Source organism: Thamnophis sirtalis, unplaced genomic scaffold (assembly GCF_051295495.1).
Source record: "Thamnophis sirtalis isolate CommonGarterSnake01/CBP01778 unplaced genomic scaffold, rThaSir2_p1.2 scaffold_17, whole genome shotgun sequence".
NCBI classification, from domain to species: domain Eukaryota; kingdom Metazoa; phylum Chordata; class Lepidosauria; order Squamata; family Natricidae; genus Thamnophis; species Thamnophis sirtalis.
In genome coordinates, this window is record NW_028261397.1 from 1,091,793 (window position 1) to 1,115,198 (window position 23,406).

Below are 23,406 nucleotides of genomic sequence, written 5' to 3' on the forward strand. Positions count from 1 at the left end.
ATCTCAGAAAGAGGGGTGATGGAACTAAAATCTTTAGAGGTACTTAAAGAAGAGAAGGTAGTTCAAACGTGGTTTCAGTATGGTCAACTACAAGCTAGGTGGAAAACAGATCAAAAAACTGGCTTTGTAAAAGTTGAGGATAATTTGTTTAAACAAATAAGAGATCAAAGCTCAATGCATATAAAGAGGATATATAATGTATTAGTACAGATGGATTCTGAAACGGAACTGATTAAGGATTGTATGATAAAATGGGCTCAGAATGTCGAGGAACCAATAATGCTTGATACATGGGAAAGAATCTGGGTAAGAAATGTGAAATTTACACAAGCACAAAACTTGAGAGAAAATTTTTATAAGATGTTTTATAGATGGCACCTAGATCCTAAAAAGCTTGCCTCTATGTATCCAAATGTTCAACCTAAATGTTGGAGATGTGGTTCTTGTGATGCTACATATTTTCATATATGGTGGACATGTCGTAATGTTAAGGCATTTTGGATAAAAATATGGTGGATCCTGCAAAACATCTTTAAAAGAAGGATAAAATTTACCCCCCAGCTGTTTTTACTGGGTATATGCATTGATTTTACAGTAGCAGAGACTAATTTGATCCTGTATTTAATAACGGCAGCAAGACTCTTGGTGGCGCAGTATTGGAAGAAGAAAGATTTACCCACAATTCAAGAATGGACTTTGAAAGTTATGAACTTAGCCGAAATGGCCAAAATCTCAGCATATCTCAAAGAACATTCAAACGAGAGATACAAAAGAGACTGGAAAAAGTGGATTGATTACATAAAAAGTAAATATGGGACTAAAAAACTCCAGATAGCTTATGCTTAGTATCAGTAATAATTTAAATTGTTTAAAATTTGGGTAACAGTAAGAAGCTGAGTTCAATGTAGAGATATTTCAGACTGTGATTGTTCAAAAATTATACCATGTATGGTCTTTGGGAAGTCGGGGGGAGGGAAGGGAGGTGGGGATTTAGGGGGAGGGGGGAGGGGGGAAATACAATATGTGTTAAATTCCATGATTGTATTTGTATACTGTGGCTTTTCAATGTTAGCGCGAAAATAGTACAAACCGAATATACTGGAAGGTAATAGATACCGAAGGAAAGAGTCGAGTGAAAGAAGAAGGAGGGTGGAGAGGGTGAGAGAGAGGAGGAGGAGAAGGGAGGGAGGGAATGGAGAGGGAGTGATAGGGTTAGAAAGAAGGGGAGGGGAAGTAGGCGTAGAGGGGTGTGTGAGAAGGAAGAATGAAAGTTGGAGGGGGTTGAAAGAGGGTGTATGGCAGGCCAAGGTGGTATACTGGGTTTGTATTGTAGAGGGCATTTTCTATATAAGTGAGGGCCGTGTTTATTATTCAATGTTATATGCCCTGATCAAGCACAGTGAATATGTGATTGTATAGAATGAAAACATAATAAAATATACATTGGAAAAGAAAAAAAAATAATAAATAAATAAATAAAGGAATCGTTAATGAATTACAGAGGTTTAAAGGTTTAAAGGTTTGTTTAGTTTGTATGCTGCCCTATTCCCGAAGGGCTCAGGGCGGCTAACAATCTGAAGGGGAAGGGGTACAAAATAAAAAATAAAAAGACAAACAATTTAAAATACAACAACAATCGTAACCTCGGATGGGGCTGGAAGATTCAACAGCCCCAGGCCTGCCGGAACAGCCAGGTCTGAGTTGCTTTGCGGAAAGCCGGAAGGGTGGTAAGGGTCCGGATCTCAACGGGGAGATCGTTCCAGAGGGCCAGAGCAGCCACAGAGAAGGCCCTCCCCTGGGGCGTTGCCAGCCGACACTGGCCGGCAGATGGGATTCGGAGGAGGCCTAGTCTGTGGGATCTAATAGGACTTAGGGAGGTAATTGGCAGCAGGCGGTCTCTCAAGTACCCGGGTCCGATACCATGTAGAGGGTTTGTTGTGTTTGGGGAGCTGGGTCAGAACACAACTGGTAACGTCATCAGTGGCGGAAGGGGAGTGGGGTTTTCCTTGAGGAGTCTGCTGTTTACTGCGAAGCCATTGATGAGCCACTTGTAGAGGAACAGAGAGCAAACCCCATCCCTTCTAGCACTGATGCTGTTGCCTAGTTGGGTGATGAAATGTCTACATGGAAAGAGATCAGAGAGCACCAAGGACCCCACAGCCGCCTTCCTTCTCCTGAGCCACGATTTATTCCCTTCTGGTGGTAACTGGATATTGCCCAACAGCAAATTTGGCTCCTTCTAAAAACAGATCTCTGGAATGGTAGCTACCTACTTTATTCTACAGGTAATCCTCGACTTACGACCACAACGGAGTCCAAAAGTTCTCTCGTGGGTTGGAATGCAGCTGTGGTCTGTTCTCACCCATCTGACCTTGAAGCCGCATCTCCGGCAGATAAAGTGAATTCTTACTTGTGGTGGGCTCTCATGAGGAATAAGACACGCAGGCAAGGTGTCTAGGGATGAGAGCTCAGAACAGACTCTGAAACCCCCTTTTATTCTTATTACACTCATTAGCATACAATGTTATCACTTAGGGCCAGAGCCTGCCTGTGGCCAGTTACTTTTATGAGTCATTTATCCTGTTTTCCACATTCCCATGTGCTTTCATTGTTTCGTGTGTGCTATGGCACATCCTGTGGGAGCATTTCTCTGCAATTATTCCCACACTTACTTACCCCTGGTTCTTCCCTTCTCCCACACATCCTCCCCAGAGTTCATGGCAGATTGGTACCACCAAGTGATAGCAGAGGCTCAGTGTGAGGTAGCAGTTCTGACCCAGAGAACCATCAGCATACTGGTCATATCTCAACTCATAGTGACGGATAATCTCACCCAGCGGCTTCACGTCGATGTTAAAGAGGTGTAGAGAGAGTTCAGAGCACTGTGGCACACCACAAAATAGTAGCCGAGAACTGGACTTCCAATTCCCTATTAGTACTGATTCAGATCGGCCATGGAGAAAGGAGCCAAACCAGCAAAAGATTGTGTCATCTGGACCCAGCCCTACAGCTGACCCAAAAGGATACCATGATTGATGATATCAAAAGCCACTGACAGGTCAACTCCCATCCCACTCAGAGATTATCAACAAGTGTCATCAATGCAGTGGTGAAATTCAGATTTCTTTACTACCGTTTCTGTGCGCGTGGCTTGGTGGGCGTGGCAGGGGAAGGATACTGCAAAATCCCCATTCCCTCCCCACTCCTTGGGGGAGGATCCCCATTCTCACCCAAGTCTGGGGCCAGCCAGAGGTGGTATTTGCCAGTTCTCCGAACTACTCAAAATTTCCACTACCGGTTCTCCAGAACCTGTCCGAACCTGCTGAATTTCACTCCTGCATCAATGCTGCTTCTATCCTATAACCATCTTTGACTGAAAGGGGTCCAGATAATCTGTTCCCTCCAGGATCCTCTGGAGCTGCCAGGCCTCCACATTTTCCACAACCTTCCCTAAAAGTGGGAGAGAAATGCCTGGCGGAGCATTATGGGAAATAGAAGGATGTATACTCCTTGCAGACAGCTGGTCGTTTGCATCCTTTTAGAGAGCCATTGAGGCCACCTGGAGGTTTACCTGTGTCCTCAGGGTCACTCGAGTGGTGCAAATGGGTGTGTGGAGCCTTCTTGGAACCATTGAAAGGATTGTGTTGAAGACTGGAGATAGATGAGGTCATATCCCTCCCTTTCTCAGAGAAGGCTCCCCACAAGGAGCATCAATCCTTCCATTCCCCACCATCCAGTCAGAGCGGAAGAAGCTTCTTGGATGAGAAGGGAAAGTTCTTCGAAGAAAAAACAAGGAAGTCCAGTTGCCTCCTGAAAAAGCACCTTTGTTATGTGGAGGACAGTTTCATGTCACAGATCGCGCACCATGGCAAATCTGAACACAGGGAAAAGACAATAGGTATTTAGACAGGTAGTCTTCCACCCATGACCACAAGTGAGCCCAGAATTTGTGAAAAAATTGTTAAGTGAGTGTTAGGAATATAATCTAACGGTTGGGTTGGCAATATATAAATCATGTAGCAATGCTGTACCTGTTTCTTTAAATCATACTGTAAAATGTGATTGGTTGCTGTTTCCTCAATCGGCCATAAGAGGGAGCCAGAACGACTGTTAGCTCTCTGTTTGTTAGATGCTGGGCTGATCTGATCTGAGTGTTTTGGAAGCTGGCTGTTAGAAAGTGCCGTGAGCTATTGTAAGTTTTGCAACTGCTAGCAAACTTTGTGTACCGGACTGATTGTATGATACTGGACTATGTTATTTGGATTATCCCTTAACTGAAAGACATTGATGACTGGCTGTCTTATCCGTGTATGACTTGGACTGTTTGATGGACTCTGATATCTCTATTTCCACGAAAGTAGAAGCCTATTTAAACTGCAGTGTCTCTCTATACTGGTTTGTGTGTTCTCCAACACAGCTCTCACAACGTTTCTCTGAACGCACTCGCTCTCCCAACGGGGAACTTACCTAACAGTGAGCTATTGTGACATTGGTTAAGTGAATCATTGCAGTTATTAAATAGTAACCTGGCTTCCAGATTGACCTGGGATAGAATCAAGATCGAGGGAGGTACTAAATACTACGCTATAAACCAATGTTGGCAAACCTTTTTGGCACCAAGTACCAAAACGGGTGTACACACACGCGTGCCGAGAGCCTGAAAAGCAGGTGATCTGGTTTTTGGCAGCCACATGCTCACCAGCCACATGGTCTGCCGGTTTCTGGCATGCCTGTACGTGCGAAGACTACCTGTCTGGTGCACCTGCTCCGCCTTGCCTTTTGGGGGTCCTTATTAGCCAGTTACAAACCCACCTGATGGTGCGGCTGCCCGCCTATCCTGCATTTTACTAGCTTGCAAAGAAATAGATTGTGGCCTACTTTATCAAATGCTTTACTAATATCTAAGCATGCAATAGTTGTTGATCTACTAATTTGGTCACTTTGTTGAAGAAGGAAATGAAATTTATTTGGCACAATCTGTTTTTGACGAACCCGCGTTGGCTTCTGGTTATGACCTTGTTTATTTCTAGGCATTCCTTGATGTGTTGCTTGATTATCTTTTTCTAGATCTTCCCAGGAATTCATGTCAGGCTGATTGGTTTGTAGTTTCCTGGATCTGTTCTCCAATAAGCCAAGCCAATGGGAGTGGGAGGCTGGGTTTACTCAATGACTATGGGGGGGGGCATGATGGCGGTGCTCCAATACGTCAGCAGTTGCCACAAAGACGAGGGAGTCAACCTCCTCTCCAAAGCCCCCGAGGGCAGGACAAGAAACAAGCGATGGAAACTAATCAAGGAGAGAAGCAACTTGGAACTAAGGAGAAATTTCCTAACAATGGGAACAATTTATCAGTGGAATAACTTGCCCCCAGAAGTTGTAAATGCTCCGACATTGTAAGTCTTTAAGAAGAGATTGGACAACCATGTGATGCAATTGACACTTAACCATGGCAAAAACATTTGGCACAATTCACTTCACAACTGCCTGGCTTAACAATGGGAATCCAGGTCCCAATTGCAGTCGTAAGTCAAGGACTAATTTGTGACGGGGGCAACCCAAAATGAAAAAGACCTCCCCACCCCCCACCCCCCTGCAGCCTCATTGCTACCAATTCAGGCTACATGGACCAAACGGTTTAATTCCGAGTTCTGGGAGGGACCTCAAAGGTCATCTGTCCAGCCCTGCCAACCCCACTCCCTTCTAGCACTGATGACATTACCTAGTAAGGTAATGAAATGTCTCGAGGGGTGGGAAGGAGGAGCCCTTTTCAAGACTAAGCAAAACAGCCAGGATGGAGAAAATAAGAGACCAACAACTGGATGGAATTTCTTTATTTCTTTAAAACATTTTTTATGGCCGTCCATCTTCATAATCAACGCTGGGCAACTCGCCCTGAGAAAACCCACCACACTTTTTAAACCTCGGAAGTTCAAAGCTTGGTCTCCGTCAAACAACTTCAGGGAAGTTTCCAGATTCCCTGCATTTTCACTCCCCCGGGTTAATTGGATGGCAGCTTTTGGTTACCCCCAAATGCTTTCTCTGCCCCGTCCTATCTTAAGTGGTCAGTCCCAGCAGCCTCTCGCTGAATTCATAGAGCTTCGTGGCTATGTGGCCATCGCGGGCCTGTGACCAGGGCTCCAAGTGGTGGCAGTCCTCGAAATACCGCCCGCTCAGCTTCTCAATGCCCTCCTCGGTGGCGCAGTAGATGGAGGTCTGGGCGCCTGCCTGGCAATCTTGCTGGAACAACTTGGCGAAACAGAGGAACCAGTGTAGCCACCGTGAATAAGAATGACCAAGTTTGGTTCTAACAGGTCCTAAAAGGAAAAGAGAGTTGGTTGTGCGGACGGCCTTGGACGGAAAGAAGCCCCATCCAGAGTGACCGAGATGAAAGGTGGTTTTTAATTCTCCAACTGAAATGCAATTAGAAATAAGGAAGGGAATAAAGAAAGGAGATTATGAACGAAAGATAGAAATGTATAGTAGGGAAAACACTAACTGCAAAGAAACCGATTCGGAACTGCGGTATGATATACGATGGAACTTATTGTTCCTATGCTGTTTTTAATGTTATGTGTTCATTTTTGTTGATGTGCTTATGTGTTTCAAAATGTGGAGGCCTGGCAGCTCCAGAAGATCCTGGAGGGAACAGATTATCTGGACCCGTTTCAGTCAAAGATGGTTATAGGATAGAAGCAGCATTGATGCAGGAGTGAAATTCAGCAGGTTCGGATAGGTTCCGGAGAACCGGTAGTGGAAATTTTGAGTAGTTCGGAGAACTGGCAAATACCACCTCTGGCTGACCCCAGAATTGGGTGAGAATGGGGATCCTCCCTTCAGGAGTTGGGAGGGAATGGGGATTTTGCAGTATCCTTCCCCTGCCACGCCCACCAAGCCACGCCCACAGAAACGGTAGTAAAGAAATCTGAATTTCACCACTGCATTGATGACACTTGTTGATAATCTCTGAGTGGGATGGGAGTTGACCTGTCAGTGGCTTTTGATATCATCAATCATGGTATTCTTTTGGGCCAGCTATAGGGCTGGGTCCAGATGACACAATCTTGTGCTGGTTTGGCTCCTTTCTCCATGGCCGATCTCAATCAGTACTAATAGGGAGTTGGAAGTCCAGTCCTCGGCTACTATTTTGTGGTGCGCCACTACGGCCGAATTTCCCTATAGGCTAACTAGGCTTCAGCCTAGGGCCTGAAGATCAAGAGGGACCTAACATTCAAATTGTTAGCAAAATTAAGATTACACTATTCTAAAAACAGTGAACACCAAAACACCGAACCGAAAATAAGGAGAAATTCTACGCATAGGACTAATAAACAAACATAAAAATGTATTAGTTAAGATCGCAGCAGTTGGGGAGCCCGCCCACGTTCCCGGCAGCGTGCTTATGTGTTTAAAATAATAAAATAAATAAATAAACATTAAAAAAAAAGAAATAAGGAGAAATTCCTTTAAATCTCCTTAAACAAGGAGAACAGGATACTCAACACGGTACATAGAGCATTAAAACAGGAATTGAGAATTTCAGGAAAAACAATGCAGAATCCTCGTAGAATTTTACGCACACACACACACACACACACACACACACCATAATTATATTTTGTCTGTTCCCGGAGTTGGTTAAAATTGTGTGTGTGTGTGTGTGTGTGTGTTGTCTCACACATCAATCCATTGGAATTTCTGTACATTTCCTGTACGTTCAAAGGAAGAATGCCGCTATTAAATAATGACTTTTTGGTTCCCCCCCCCCCAGAAGAACATGGGTATCAACATCAAACAATTACGGGGGTGTTATTCCTTCTCTGCTATTCTTTTCTTGCCCTCCAAGTGTCAATAAGCAATAATCCTCTTTGAATGGGAGTGGAGAATGGGGAACCTAACAGGAGGCGGAATGGAGAAGAGAATGTTAACTAGGGAATCTTTGCGCGCACACATTTAGATCCGGCTTTGCTACTCTAAGCACTTGGATTTTAGTAAAAGTAGCCTTTTCATGATGAATGGAGTTGAGAGGCAGGGGGTTGGACTACAAGACCTCTGAGGACCCTTCTCACTCTTAAGATTTTAGGATTCTGGACCGGAGGGGTGGTGGTGGGAGACACCTCCCTCCCCAGTTGAGCTCAATGGGGGAAATTCCCAGGGTGTCTCTGCAGAGGCGGTTGAGGGTGGGATGGGCTTCAAAAGTTTCAGCAACAGGTTCGCTACCCCATTGCTGGGTGGATGTGACCATGTGGGGCATGGCCTAGTTGGCCTCCTGCACCATCGGGGGGCATTTTTGGCCCTCACTGGGCTCTAGAGGCTTTCCTTGAGCCTCCAGGAGGGTGAAAACCGCTTCTCCAGGGCTCTGGAGGCCAGAAACGGCCTGTTTCCAGATTGGTAGAGCCGAGGTGGCGCAGTGGTTAGGGTGCAGTACTGCAGGCCGATTCAGCTGACTGCTATCTGCTATCCAAGTGCTTATAGTAGCAAAGCCGGATCTAAATGTGTGCGTGCAAAGATTCCCTAGTTGTCAGCCTCTGCTTTGCTGCTGCTTCAGTTCAGCGGTTCTAATCTCACCGGCTCAAGGTTGACTCAGCCTTCCATCCTTCCGAGGTGGGTAAAATGAGGACCCGGATTGTTGTTGGGGGCGATATGCTGACTCTGTAAACCGCTTAGAGAGGGCTGAAAGCCCTATGAAGCGGTATATAAGTCTAACTGCTATTGCTATATTGCTATTCTGGAAGGCTCATTTTTTGACCTCCCCAGAGGGACTTACGGAACCTCCAGTAGCCCCCTTTTTTGCCCTCCCTGAGCCTCCGCGCCGGCCCCCCACTTACCTTGCATGATGAAAGGACCACCTGCAGACTCCTGGGAGGAGAGGGGAGGGGCGGGAGGGCAGGGTGAGGTGGGTGGAGCCAGCCAGGGGTGGCATTTGGGGTTTCGCCGAACTGGGCGGAATCCTAGCTAGAGGATTGCCCGAATCTGTGTGAACCCCCCGCAGCTCACCCCTGGTCGAGGGAGTCTCCAGTGGGAGAAAAATGCTTGGCAGAGCCCCAGGCGGACCTAGGGAGGAGGGGGTTCCATTTGGGCCGCCTCGGAGCCAGGCTTCCACTCACCTGGGTTAACTGCATAGCAGGTGACGTTGGTTCCTTCCAGCCGCTTCGCCAACTCTCTTGCATGGAGAATGTTGGCTAGTTTGCTGTTGCCGTATGAATGCAGAGCCTTCCACAGTCCCTTTCCCGGCTTGTGGATGGTCCGAAAGTCAATTTTCCCAAAGAAATGCGAACTTGAGGCCAGAATTACGATCCTGCTCGGGGCGCAGCGCTTCAGCCGGTCCAGGAGCAGGTGGGTCAGCAGGAAGTGGGCCAAGTGGTTGACCTGGAAGGACTCATCAAAGCCATCAGCGGTTTGACGAGCCTGGAACTCTCCTGCCGGATAAATAAGCGGATTACGGGTAGTCCTCGGCGAACAATGTGATAATTCAATGTTACAACAGATGCAATTACCAAAGGGACTAACGATCCATTTCCAAAGTTCCAGTGGCTCCCCCTTTTGGTCACATGGTCACATTTTGGGTGCTTGGCAAATGGCCTGCAACATGTCGAGTGACCATGATTTGCAACGTTTTGTCAAAAAAGGCACTTGCTTGCAATTTTTAGCAAAAACACCTGATAGTGAACAACCAGTTCGTTTAACAACCACATCAAAAGAAGCTCAGAAAAATCATAGTCACATCACAGCTTACAAAAATAATTGGCAGACTCCACCAGGGTCCTACGTCAAGCACTACCTTTCAGTTTGGTCTAGTGGTTAAGCTTAGAAAACAGGAGGCCAGCAGTTCAAATCCCATCTTAGCTATGAAAGCCGGCTGGTGACTTAAACTTTTTAACTTTTAACTTTAACTTTTAATAAATTTATATGCCGCCCAATCCCGTAGGACTCCGGGCGGCTTACAGAAACAAGTTAAAATAATGAGTTAAAATAAAGAAATAATTTAAAAAGAAACAATTTAAAAAACAACGGACCACACACTCAATCTGGGTGGGGCTGGACCTCATTCCTGAAGTCAACAACCCCAGGCCTGCTGGAATAGCCAGGTTTTAGTGGCTTTTTGGAAGGCCAAGAGAGTGGGGTGGGTCCGGATCTCTACGGGTAGATCGTTCCAAAGGGTCGGAGCAGCTACAGAGAAGGCCCTCCTCCGAGGAGCCGCCAGCCGGCATTGTCCGGTCGACGGCACCCGGAGAAGGCCCAGTCTGTGAGTTCTTATCGGCCGTTGGGAGGTATGTGGCAGGAGGTGGTCTCCCAGATATCCAGGTCCTAGGCCATGTAGGGCTTTAAAGGTGATGATCAGCACCTTGAAGTGTGTGTGGTGACCGATCGGAAGCCAGTGCAGCTCGCGGAGGATAGGTGTAATATGGGTGTAACTAGGTACACCAAAAATCGCTCACGCGGCTGCGTTCTGGACTAACTGTAGTATCCGAACACTTTTCAAGGGCAGCCCCATGTAAAGCGCATTACAGTCCCTCACTCTCTGCCCAACTCATCTCACAGGATTTTTTTTGAGGAAAACAGGAGAAGGAAGGTGCGTTGCATCTGTCTACTGGCTTCAGTTACTTGAAAAAAATAATAATAATGGGGAATACAAAAACCAACAACAACCACAAATAAGAGAGAGCCGCTCCTCGAGTTATGGCCAAATCCCTGAAGGGAGAGTGTTACATGCTGACAGACAGTATGGTAGTTTCCGCTCAGGTCCTCTGTTCCGGCGGGAACAATACTCGAACGCGATTGGTTGAGAGGTCTGACAGCTATAAAAGTGCGGCATTGGTGACGAAGGTGGGATTGGAAAGCAACTAGGCACCAAAAATCCAATCGGTCGTTTGGTCGGTCCTACAACAGACGCTGTGGACACATTATGCTCCTAGGCTATCTAAATACATGTGGAGGCACAAATTCAACCTCTGCAACCAGAAGGAAGGAGAAACGATCAACCAATATGTTGCCGCACTTCAAAAGGCTGCGGCCTACTGCGAGTTCAGGGACTTAGATGAACTATTGCTGGACAGAATCATTTGTGGTGTTTGGGACATTAGTTTACAGAGGAGGTTGCTCGCCAAGACAAACCTCACTCTACAGATCGCCCTGGATGAAGCCAGGGCTACCGAATCTTCAACCAAGTCAACGGAGACACTGCAAAGGCAGAGCAGCCCTAAAAGTGCAGGCAAAATTGCGGAAGTGCATCGCGAGACTACAGAGCCCAAGGCCTCCGATACCGAGGACAAAATCTCTACCGCAGTGGTCCCCAACCCCCGGTCCGCGGACCGGTGCCGGGCCGTGGAGTACCTGGCACCGGGCCGCGCAGCGGCCGAGGGACATGAACAGCTGCCCAAAGGTCCGCGCGCGCGCTGGTGGAATCCCCGGGCGCTGCTGGTACCACCGCCACCGCCGCCCCCTGCGAAACCCAAGAGCGGCTCTTCTCCTGCGAGGCGGCTGGCTGAACAGCTGCCCAAAGGTCCGCGCGCGCGCTGGTGGAATCCCCGGGCGCTGCTGGTACCGCCTCCACCGCCGCCCCCTGCGAAACCCAAGAGCGGCTCTTCTCCTGCGAGGCGGCTGGCTGAACAGCTGCCACCGCCGCGCGCCTTCCTGCCTCAGCCGCTCCGTCGCTTCCAAGGAACAGTGTCAGCGGCGGCAGCTTTACTTCTGAGGCGCTGCACACTTCCCCAATAGTCGTCACAGCCCAGGTAAGAGAACGGGAACTTCCCGCCTGGCTTCCAGCCCGCACCGAAAGGGGGCCGTTGGGGTTTTTTGTGGAGCTCGGAAAGACGCGCGTCAGCTGTGCGCGTCCGCCTCCTGGGGGCCACTTTTGCCCAAGCGCCCGAGGCAGCCAACCCTGGTAAGCAGGTGGTGGTTAACTGGCGCCTTTACTGCAGGTTTTTCTGGAAGGGGCCACTGCCGCTGTCCGGAGGTGACCTTGAGCTGCTCGCTCGCTCTATGTGGGGCTGGTGGGGCTGTGACGCTCAGAGGTGGCGCGTGTGGGAGTGAGAGGCGCGGGGACTGGCTTTCTCCGGACCGGCTTTCTCCGGGGGGGGGGGGGGGCGAAGGACCAGGCTGCAGCGCAAAGGCTCCTGGGCCGTGCGCAAAAGCTCCTGGGCCGTGCGCAAAGGCTCCAGGGAAGAGAGCCCCGTGTGCCCCTGCGCGCGCTCAGCGGGCCACGGTAAAATTATCAAAGGCTGACTGGTCCACGGCGATAAAAAGGTTGGGGACCACTGCTCTACCGCATGTGCGTTGATCGCAAAGAAGCAGCATGGAAATTTGAAACATGTTTCCTGCCTTGCGCCAGCTGTGGAGACAACCACCAGCGATCTGCCGGCTGTTTCTGGAGTGACCCATCAAAACCGCGGTCCACTAAAGCGCGACCGATCAAAGTGCGTACGTGACGTCATCAGCAGCGCGACAAATAAAATTAAAAATAAATTAAATTAAAATTTAAATTAAATTAAAGCAAGCCGATTCACATAAAGGTAAGGGTTAGGTTTAGGGTTAGGGTTAGGGTTAGGTTAAGGGTTAGCGTTAGGTTTAGCATTAGGTTAAGGGTTAGGTTAAGGGTTAGGCTTAGGGTTAGGTTTAGGGTTAGGTTTGGGGGGTTAGGGTAAGGTTTTCGCGTTAATTTTAAATTTACCGCTCACAGCGTGCCCTTTTCGTCGCGCTGTGATGACGTCACGTACGCGCTTTCGTCGAGCGCGCTTTAGTCTACCGCGGATTTGTGGTGGAACCGTTTCTGGGACGTCATCTGCCAGTGCTGCAAACGAAACGAGCACATCACCAGGGTCTGCAGAAGTGAGTTCCATGCAGCACCAAAGAAACCGAGGGGCCAACCTGCACGCCTGAGACCGCCAAGATGAGGCTTATGGCATCCAGGGCCAAAGCAACCTGGGGCAGAAACCGATGCGACCTTCCAAACCATCATGGGTCAAGCAAGCATCCCGCGGAACAAAAAACTGAGAGTCACAATCCTCCTTAAGGGATCTCCTTGCTCCATGGAGATTGACACTGGGTCATCAGAGCCGAGGTGGCGCAGTGGTTAGGGTGCAGTACTGCAGGCCACTTCAGCTGACTGTTATCTGCAGTTCAGCGGTTCTAATCTCACTGGCTCAAGGTTGACTCAGCTTTCCATCCTTCCGAGGTGGGTGAAATGAAGACCCAGACTGTGGGGGCGATATGCTGACTCTGTAAACCACTTGAGAGGGCTGAAAGCCCTATGAAGCGGTATATAAGTCTAACTGCTATTGCTATTGCTATCACTGACCATCAGTCCTGGGCTACTGTGGAACAATCCTGTGGAACGATCTACCCGTAGAGATCCGGACCCTTACCACTCTCCCGGCCTTCTGTAAAGCCACTAAAACCTGGCTGTTCCGGCAGGCCTGGGGCTATTGATCAATGTCCAGCCCCACTTAGACTGAATGGATGTTGTGTAATTTTAACAACTGTATTTTTTTACTTTTAAATTTTTAAACGCTTTTTTATCTGTCTGTAAGCCGCCCAGAGTCCCAAGGGAGTGGGCGGCATACAAATTTTATTAAACTGAACTTGAAATACTATCAAGAAAGCTGTCCTCAACTTGAGGAGGCACAAGTGAGGGTTCCAGACCTAAGCCTGAGCGACCTCCAGGGGAACTGAATCCCGGTTCTTGGCCGAGGCGCTTTCTGAGTGCAATTCAAGTCCTTCGACAGACTGCTTCCTGTGACAGTGGTCGGCGGAGCCCTGCAAAGCCTGCTAGGCTTAGACTGGTTCGAATCCCTGGGCCTTGGGGTACCGGAATCAACGCCGTTTGTGATGACAGCACCAAAGAGCTCCTTAAGGAGTTCGAGGACATCTTTGGCACCGGTCTAGGTAAGTATGTGGGGACTCCAATCTCTTTTAATTTGGACCCCAAAGTAGCCCCTATTAGGCTAAAGCCCAGCAGAGTCCCTTTCGCTCTCCGCCCCAAAATTGATCTTGATTTGGACAAATCAATTGGCCAGGGAATCCTAGAGCAGGTTGATCACGCATGCTGGGAGACCCCTATAATGACGGGTCTGTCCACATCTACACGGACTACAAGTGCACAATAAACAAAGCTTTACAACAAAGCGCTCCCAACTAAGAGGGGAGAGGTGTTATATACTGACAGACAGTATGGTAGTTTCCACTCAGGTCCTCTGTTCCAGCGGGAACAATACTTGAATGTGATTGGTTGAGAGATCTGACAGCTCCCTATAAAAGGGCCAGACAAAGTCTTTGCTGGATTGTACACAGTTGTCACTTAATAAAGAACTGTTTGTTGCTGAAGCCTGAAGTCTGCCTCCTCCATTCACCCTATCTAACAGAAAGCAATGCCGGAGACAGCCACTAGCTTCCCTCTTCCTCGCCCGGAGACCCTGAGGAGGGTCTGCTCTGCCCCCACCTGCGTTGTTGATGAGGATGTCCAGACGGGGCTCCGATTCTAAGAAGGTCTGCGCAAAAGCTCGCACGGAGTCCAGGCTGCCCAGATCCAGGATCATCAGGATCACCTCAGAGTTCCCACTTTCCTGGAAAAGGAGCGGAAGGAATCCTGAGCCTCAGGATCGAGTACGGGTTCAAAGGCGGATCCCGACTTACTCACCTTCTGTGTAGGTCCGCTCACCTCCCGTCAATCTCCCTGGGTGGTGCGTAATAAAACAATGCAGGCAATCCTTGACTTATAACCATTCATTTAGCGAACATTCAATGAATGATGCCAATGAAAAAAGAGTGATTTATGACCAGTCCTCACACTTTCAACCCTTATAGCTCCCCCAGGGTCATGTGATCAAAATTTGGGTGCTTGGCAACCAGCAATATTTCCGATGATTTCAGTGTCCCAGGGTCATATGATCACTATTTGTGATTGTTCCAAGAGGATTCAGACAAGCAAAGTCAATGGTGAGGGGAGCTGAATTCACTTAACAACCACATGATTCACTTAAGAACTGTAGTGATTTGCCTAACAACTGTGGCATATAAATTGGGTCTGGTTGACTTAACAACTGTCATGGCTGCCTCTGTACAATCCCTAGGAAAGAAAAACCCTCGACTCCATAGAATTAGAGAAAAGGTGCTTTTACTAGGAAAGAACTGAATACAGCTAACTCAGGCAAGATCTGAAGCAAAAATGTGCGAAGCACCAAATTGAAACAAACCCTAGAACCCACCCTACCAGTAACCAGGCAACCAGAGTTCAATCATTGACCAAGAAGATGTTTTGAGCTCGGATTCAGGTGCACCGTTCCTTCCTTCTGCATACCGTCCGACAGTCGGCCTTGAGGATGGTACTCCAGGGGTGAAATGCTACCAGTTCTGTTCACCCGAACTGCTAGTAAAAAAATGCTTTAAAAAGTAAAAAAAAACTTCCGATGATCAGCTGTGCAACAATCAGCTGAAAAGAAAAGGTCCTTTCACTAGGAAAGACCTGGAAAGTCAGGCAAGATCTGAAGCGAAAATACATGAAGCACCAAATTGAAACAAGCAAGTAAAGTCAATGGGGGAACTGGATTTGTTTAACAACCATGTTATTCGCTCAACAACGGCAGTGATTTCCGTAGCATCCATGACAAAAAAAGCTCATAAAGTTCAGTGTGGCTGACTTTTTTTTTTTTTTAATTCAAATGTTTTTTTTTCATTTTTTCATTTTAATTTCATACAGTCACATATATACTGTGCATGATTGGGGCCATATAACATTGAGCAATAAACACAGCCATCCTTGTACTCCCCAAAATACAAAACCAATATACCACTTCAACCCTCCATACACCCTTTCTTACTCCCCCCTCCAACTTTCCTTTCTCCCCTCCAACATTCCCCTCGCCTACTTCCCCTCCCCCTCTGTCACTCCTTTCTCCCCCTCCCTTCCATCTCCCCCTCCTTCCGATCCTCTCTCCCACCCTTTCTACCCCTCCCTCTTCTTTCCCTCTGCTCCTCGCTTCGGTGTATTTCTACTAACTATCGATATATTCGTCTTCTTATTTTTATACTAAAATTAGAAAAAGCAACAGTATACAAGTGCAATCATGTTACTTTAAAATCTGGCACATACTATATTTCCCCCCTCCCCCCTATGACCCCACCTCCCTTCCCCCCTCCCGACTTCCCAGAGCCCGTACACGGTATAGGTTTTTATCAAACACAGTCTAAGATGTATTATTAAAACCAAGAAAGTTGGGGGGAAAAAATAATAAAGAAAAAAAAGGGGGGGGAAGAAAAAAGAAAGAGAAGAAAAAAAGTCAGTAAAATCTCTGCGTTGAACTCAGCTTCTTACCATTACACAAACTTTAAGCAGTTTACATTGTTCCTAATCTTAATTGTTTGATTACCTGCAGGATTTCCCCAGAAGTTATTTGTTGATTCAGCTTTGCCTGTACTCTTCTCTAGCTAGGGGCCTTATCTCTTTATCTAAGTATCTGTCTGTTTCTAAACCCTTAATTTTGTCCCCTTTGTGCCTCCTTCCTCTATAACACAATTTAGATACATTTCAAATTTTTCTTTTGGTATCCTCTTCCAACTCTTTTCGTTTTACCCTTGTTTATGTCTATGCATTTTGTTTATATTCATCAGTACTCCTCTCATATATGCTTTACTTACGTCCCCTACAAATTCCATGAATATACCCTTATTCATGTTCAGAACAAAGTATTCAGAAGCAATTTTTTACAATCATTAATATACTTTTCATATCAAAATAAACTCCCATTCGGCCTCCAAGACCTTCTTGCCTGCACTACCCTTCCCAATTCCGTCCAGACTGGGTTATGATCCAAGAGGACCCTCGCCGCAATCTTTGTCTTCTTCACCCTAGAAGATAAATCATTAGTGATTTGTATAAAATTCAAAGTTGTCCATCAAGTCTTTTTCCCTTCTAGAATTATGTCAAATGCGATATATCTTCCAAAGGGATCTGCTTCAATTCACACAGCCTTAATGTCTTTTCTTAAGTATACAACTATACCATTTTTCTTTTTCGTAGCAGAGGTCACAAAATATTGACCAATATTTTTGATCAGTTAATTTGATATGAATTTCTTGCAGACAAATTATATCATTCTTGAACTGTTTGAGATAGTGAAATATTTTCTTTCTCTTCTGTAAAGAGTTCAGACATAACTCCTTGATCAATGGCCGATGATTATTGATGTTGTTGCAATCTGCCTTGTTTTCCCATTCGTCTGGTAATTGTACGGCTAGATCTTTGTTCTCTGGTCCCTTGCCCTTCCGGAAGGAGGAAATGGTGCTTTCTGTCTGGTAGTTGTGCGGTTTGCTGTTTATCTTGTCCTTCTCGTAGTCTTTCTCCAGATCTAGATGATTCAGGATGTCCCACCTTCAGGGTCTTGTGATAGAAATCTCGGGCTTCCCTTACAGAGTTGAGACGATATTTTTGCTTATCAAATGTAATTATAATACCAAATGGCACATCCCATCTATACTGTATCTGACGGTTTCTGAGTTCTTCCACTAGAAAAGCATAATCTCTCCTGGCTCTTAGCATTTGGGGTGGTATTTCTTTCAAGACAATCAAGTCCTGTCCGCCAATTTGTAGCCTGATATTATAAGACTCTTGTAGTATCACGTTTCTAGACTCTCTTGTAGTAAAATATATAATTACATCTCGAGGAAGTTGTCGCTGTTTTGCCGCCCAAGAGTTAATGCGATAAATTTTTTCAATCTGCCAGTCAAAGTTGATCCCCGGTCTTCCCACCAGACGATTAAAGGCCTCTGAGAAAATCTGCTTCAAGTTCTCCTGTTTGTTTTCACGCAGCCCCCTGACTCTTAATGCAAGCTCCATCTGTTTATAGTGTATCATAACAATTTCTTTTTCTGCGTTTTCAACTTTTTGTTGCATCACTTCAATTTTGGATGTCAAGTTAGTGTTGGCTTCCTCAAGAACCTCTAGCTTATCTTCCATTCCAGCAACATATTCTGTCAATACAGTTACAAGTCCTACCATATCGTCCTTTGTTTTGGCAATCCTAGTATCAAGCTTATCACATAAGTCTGCATTAAATTTCTTTATCTCCTCTCTAAATTCTCTAAGAGTCTCAAAAAAAAATTCTTTCGTTAGTAAATCTCCAGTAGGGGGCGTAGAGGGTGAAAGCTGCAACTTTGTGCCAAGTGCGTGAGGTGTATTCCTAAAAGGACGTCTCCCCGACTTTGATTTTGATGCCATTATTTCTTTTCCAAATTGTGTTATAGAGGAAGGAGGTACAAAGGGGACAAAATTAAGGGTTTAGATATAGACAGATACTTAGATAAAGAGATAAGGCCCCTAGTTAGAGAAGAGTACAGGGAAAAGTTGAATCAACAAATAACTTCTGGGGAAATCCTGCAGGTAATCAAACAATTAAGATTAGGAACAATGTAAACTGTTTAAAGTTTGTGTAATGGCAAGAAGCTGAGTTCAACGGAGAGATTTTACTGACTTTTTTTCTTCTCTTTCTTTTTTCTTTTCCCTTCTTTTTTCTTTATTTTTTTTTTTTAAATTTTCTTGGCTTTAATATATCTTAGACTGTGTTTGATAAAAAGCTATACCGTGTACGGGCTCTGGGAAGTCGGGAGGGGGGAAGGGAGGTGGGGTCATAGGGGGGAGGGGGGAGGGGGGAAATATAGTGCCAGATTTTAAAGTAACATGATTGCACTTGTATACTGTTGCCTTTTTTAATTTTAGTGTAAAAATAAGAAGCTGAATATATTGATAGATAGTAGAAATACACCGAAGGGAGGAGCAGAGGGAAAGAAGAGGGAGGGGTAGAGAGGGTGGGAGAGAGGATCGGAAGGAGGGTGAGATGGAAGGGAGGGAGTGTATTGGGAGAAAGGGGTGATAGAGGGGGAGGGGAAGTAGGAGAGGGGAATGTTGGAGGGGAGAAAGGAAAGTTGGAGGGGGGTGAAAGAAAGGGTGTATGGAGGGTTGAAGTGGTATATTGGTTTTGTATTTTGGGGAGTATTTTTGACAAGGATGGCTGTGTTTATTGCTCAATGTTATATAGCCCCAGTCATGCACAGTATATATGTGACCGTATGAAATGAAAATGAAAAAATGAAAATAAAACATATTTGAAACGATTGGTTGCTGTGGGTGTAAAGGGGGCGTTTCCCCCTTTTCCCGCCTTTTTCCTCTGTGGGCTCTGAATGTTGTTTGCTACTGAGGCTCATCGGAACTGTTGGGAGATTGAATTGAGTAGCTGCAAGAGTAAAGTGTATAGTGGTACTTGATTGGTTGGAGAGTGCTGGCTCCGGCCTGAGGCAATCTGCGCTATGATTGGTCGCCTAGATATAAAGGGGGTGTTTCCCTTTTTCCCCACCTTTTTCATCTGTGGGCTCTGAATGCTGTTTGATTTACCTCATGATGTTCCTGTGTTGCTGACTATCTTGTCTGCTGTGCATGTAGATTTATTTATTTATTGTTATTTATTTATTAACCACATTTATATGCCGCCCAATCCCGAAGGACTCCGGGCAGCTTACAAAAATAAAGAGGAAAAAAAAAACACATAACGAAACACATAACGAAAGAAACGGTTTAAAACAGCAACACCTCATACATTCATTCTAATCGGGGCCGGACATCAACAGTGAGGTCAACAGCCCCAGGCCTGCCGGAACAGCCAGTTTTTACAGCTTTCCTGAAGGCCATCAGAGTGGGTATGGTCCGGATCTCTGGGGGTAGCTGGTTCCAAAGACTCGGAGCAGCCACAGAGAAGGCTCTCCTCCGAGGGCCCACCAGCCGACACTGTCTGGCTGACGGCATCTGAAGGAGGCCCAATCTGTGGGATCTTACTGGCCGCTGGGAGGTACGTGACAGTAGGTGGTCTCGAAGGTGTTAGATGTTAAATATATTAATACAATACAATAGCAGAGTTGGAAGGGACCTTGGAGGTCTTCTAGTCCAACCCCCTGCCTAGGCAGGAAACCCTAAACCATTCCTGACAAATGGCTATCCAACCTCTTCTTAAAGACTTCCAGTGTTGGGGCATTCACAACTTCTGGAGGCAACTTCTCTTCCACTGATTAATTGTTCTCACTGTTAGGAAATTTTAAGACGTGAAAGGATGATCTCATCGCAATTACATCAGAAGCAGTTAGATAGTTCGATATCAAATTACAAGTAATCCTCAACGTACCACCACCTCTGAGCCCCAAATATCTGTGGGTAAGCAAGATAGTTGTTAAATAAATTTTGCCCCAATTTATGCCTTTCTTGCTACAGTTGTTCAGCGAATCACTGTGGTTTTTAAGTTAGTAACAAGGTTGTAAATTGAATTCCCCATTGTCTTTATCGGAAAGTTGCAAAAGGAGATCCTATGATGCTGGGACACTGCGACCATCAAAATCAGAGGTCTCTTGCTGACAGTTCGGCCCGGATCAAACGGACTGGTAGTAGCGGCAGCAGGAGGCTCCGCCCACCTGCCTGGACGATTCTGCGCATGCACAGAAATGTGGCCCGTGCGGGATGTCTGAATTTTGATCATGTGAACATGGGGATGCTGCAAAGGTTGCGCGAAAAATGGTACCGTCAATTTTTTCAGTGCCGTTGTAATTCTGAACAGTCACTAAATGAATTGTGAAGGACTACCTGTATAACCTCTATCCCATTGTGACTCTATGGGCCCTTATTATGGAGATTTTATCATAATTGTACCTTAACTTAATATTTTACCTCCTCTGTTGTATTTTCCACCATTTGATATACATGTATTTGATGGTGCTTTATTTAAACATACGTTTGTCTTTGTGCATATATGTTTATTAGTCTTATAGTGTGTTTTATCCGTGTTGTGTATCAAAGATCACATGCTCTCTTTAGATGCCATACACTAAATCAGTGTTTCTCAACCTTGGCAACTTGAAGATGTCTGGACTTCAACTCCCAGAATTCCTCAGCCAGTGAATGCTGGCTGGGGAATTCTGGGAGTTGAAGTCCAGACATCTTCAAGTTGCCAACGTTGAGAAACACTGCGCTAAACAAATGAATAAAAACCATGAGGAAAACACCTGGATGCAGAAGAAAGGAGGAAATAAGAGAACCGCACGCCAGGCGCTTACCCGTCGGATGTCATGCACAGCAGATTCTCCTCTCGCTTTGTTGCGGCATGCCAGAATGACGCGGGCGCCTCTCCGGGCGAGATCCACCGCCGTGGCCTTCCCGATCCCAGTATTTCCACCTAGGAAAGGGCAGAGAAAGGATCACCAAGATCGCCCAGCCTTTGGTGGGGATCCAGGAGCTGAGTCTGTATTCGTGCTTGTAGTTGTTATGGTGTCACACGGTGAAACATTTCTCTGGCAGGGTTTCTAAACCTTGGCAACTTTAAGTTGGGTGGGCTTTCCCCAATTTAAATTCCCAGAATTAAAAGCAAGTGACACCTTGAAGACACCCGTGTTGAGAAACTCTGACTCCCTCCCTACTTATCTACTGTATTTTTCTATCTCTCTCCCTCTCTCTATTTCTCTCTCTATCCCTTTATCTATCTACCTACCTACCTACCTACCTACCTACCTACCTACCTAACTAACTAACTAACTAACTAACTAACTAACTAACTAACTAAACTAACTAACTAACTAACTAACTAACTAACTACTCTCTCTCTATCCCTACCTATCTACTGTATTTCTCTATTTCTCACTCTCTATCCCTCTACTTACCTACCTACCTACTCTCTCTCTCCCTACCTACCTACTGTAGTTCTCTTTTTCTCTCCCTCTCTATCCCTCTTTTTACCAACCTCCTTTTTAAAAAAAATTGCCTCTTCAAAACCTTGATGCATCTTATACTCCGGTGCGTCTTATACTCTGAAAAATACGGCAATCAACGGAATAGCTCGCTTCCTGGAGTTGTGGAGGCTCCATTGCTCTTGGTCTTCATTTGTCTGTGATGTATAATAAGGACTCTCGCTTTAACCCCGGAGATGGGGGGGGGATGGACTAGAAGATCTCTGAGGCCCCTTCAAACAAGGGTCTCTTCCTACCTCCCACCCGCTTGAACCTCCCCCTCCCCGTGTCTGCCCGAAGCAACCTGCAGCTGGAACCTGGCCGGACCTGGAGGCAGCCTGGCATTATCGCTGCCCGTCAACTAATGACAAGGAATGATCTGCCATTATGCCAGCACGCAAATACACGGAGTGGAGGAGATGCTCGGTTTATCTGCATGGGAGGCTGTGGGGATCATCAAAGTTGAAGGGCAAACAGGCGGAAAGGGTGGCAGTGAAGCCACCTTGATACGGGCATCACCTGCCGATAGGGCTCCTATTTGTGCTTATTTGACCCCTCCCCCCTGTAAAGTGCATACCTCCGCCCTTCCTTGGGGGGAAGCCGGCTCTCTTGAGCATTATGAGGGACAGGTTTCTACCAGGGGACTGTGAATTCTAGTTCCACCTTAGATAGAAAGCCAGCTGGGTGACTTTGGCCCAATCGCCAGGAGACGGTGAGTTCCAGTCCCTTTAGCCTGGCTTTCACACCTAAGGCCGGACCAGAACTCAATATCTCCTGGTTTCTATCCTGGTGCTTTGGCCACCAGACCAAACTTTCCTGTTTCTGGTGTAACTGTTCTTGGCATCAGGGACTATTTCAGTACCTGAACTGGAATCTGCCAGCTGGCAACTGTCACCCCTGATACTGGATCTTGGCTTCGTTTTGTGGGAGCGTTGAATGTGCCACTTGACCCTCCAGCCTCTCTCCGAGGGCCGAGCTGGCTCTTCTGCGTCCTCAGCTTCTCCTCCTCCGAACGCCCCCCCCCCCGCTTCTCTCCATCCCAGGTGGGAGGAGGAGGAGGAGAGCTTTGAGGTGGCCAAAGCAGAGCCAGGGATGAAGGGAAGGGACTCCTGTCCCCACCTGAAATGAGCTGGTTTCCAGCCCCTCCTATGCCAATCAACTGGCACCCACTTCTAAAGAGAAGCAACAGGCTGGCAGGAGGGCAGCCTTCCAGTATTGGAGGGGCTGCCCCAAAGAAGAGGGCCTGGATGGGGCAGAAACCCCGCGGAGAAACCTTTCCACTCGCGTCTCCCTTTCACCTTCGCGCTGCGCTTTTGCTCCGGGAGTTTCATCCTGAACGGAGCCCCTGAGGTGGGGGGGGGGGGCTTATGGAAGGGAGGAAGAGGGGGGGTTGGAAGAAAGGCAATGCCCCTCCAACTGACCTGTGATGAGCACCGTCTTGCCCCGCAAGCTGACCGCGTTCCGGCACCCGGTGGCCGTCCCTAACTTGTAGGAAAGCAGCTCGTAGAGCTCCAGCAACACTCCCGCGGCCACCCGCAGCGCCTCCATGGCCCGATCCCTGCCCGGCCTCGCCAGCTGCCTTCCTTTTTATCTCCGAGGCCCTCCCCCGCCCCCGCCACGCCTCGCGCCCCCTCCCCGCGGGTACCGGTATGTCAGAGA

General features: G+C 46.9%; 1 protein-coding gene across 1 annotated transcript; it reads right to left on the reverse strand.

The window, feature by feature from the left end:
- Nucleotides 1-5,816: 5,816 nt before the first annotated feature.
- LOC148042365 (dehydrogenase/reductase SDR family member 13-like) lies at nucleotides 5,817-23,319 on the reverse strand. Its single transcript, XM_087702813.1, has 5 exons — nucleotides 23,169-23,319; nucleotides 21,082-21,200; nucleotides 14,435-14,558; nucleotides 9,105-9,416; nucleotides 5,817-6,314 (listed from the first exon to the last, which is right to left on the reverse strand). The coding sequence occupies exons 1-5, from the start codon at nucleotides 23,293-23,295 to the stop codon at nucleotides 6,055-6,057; spliced, it is 942 nt and encodes a 313-aa protein (XP_087558939.1). The 5' UTR covers nucleotides 23,296-23,319; the 3' UTR covers nucleotides 5,817-6,054.
- Nucleotides 23,320-23,406: the final 87 nt, after the last annotated feature.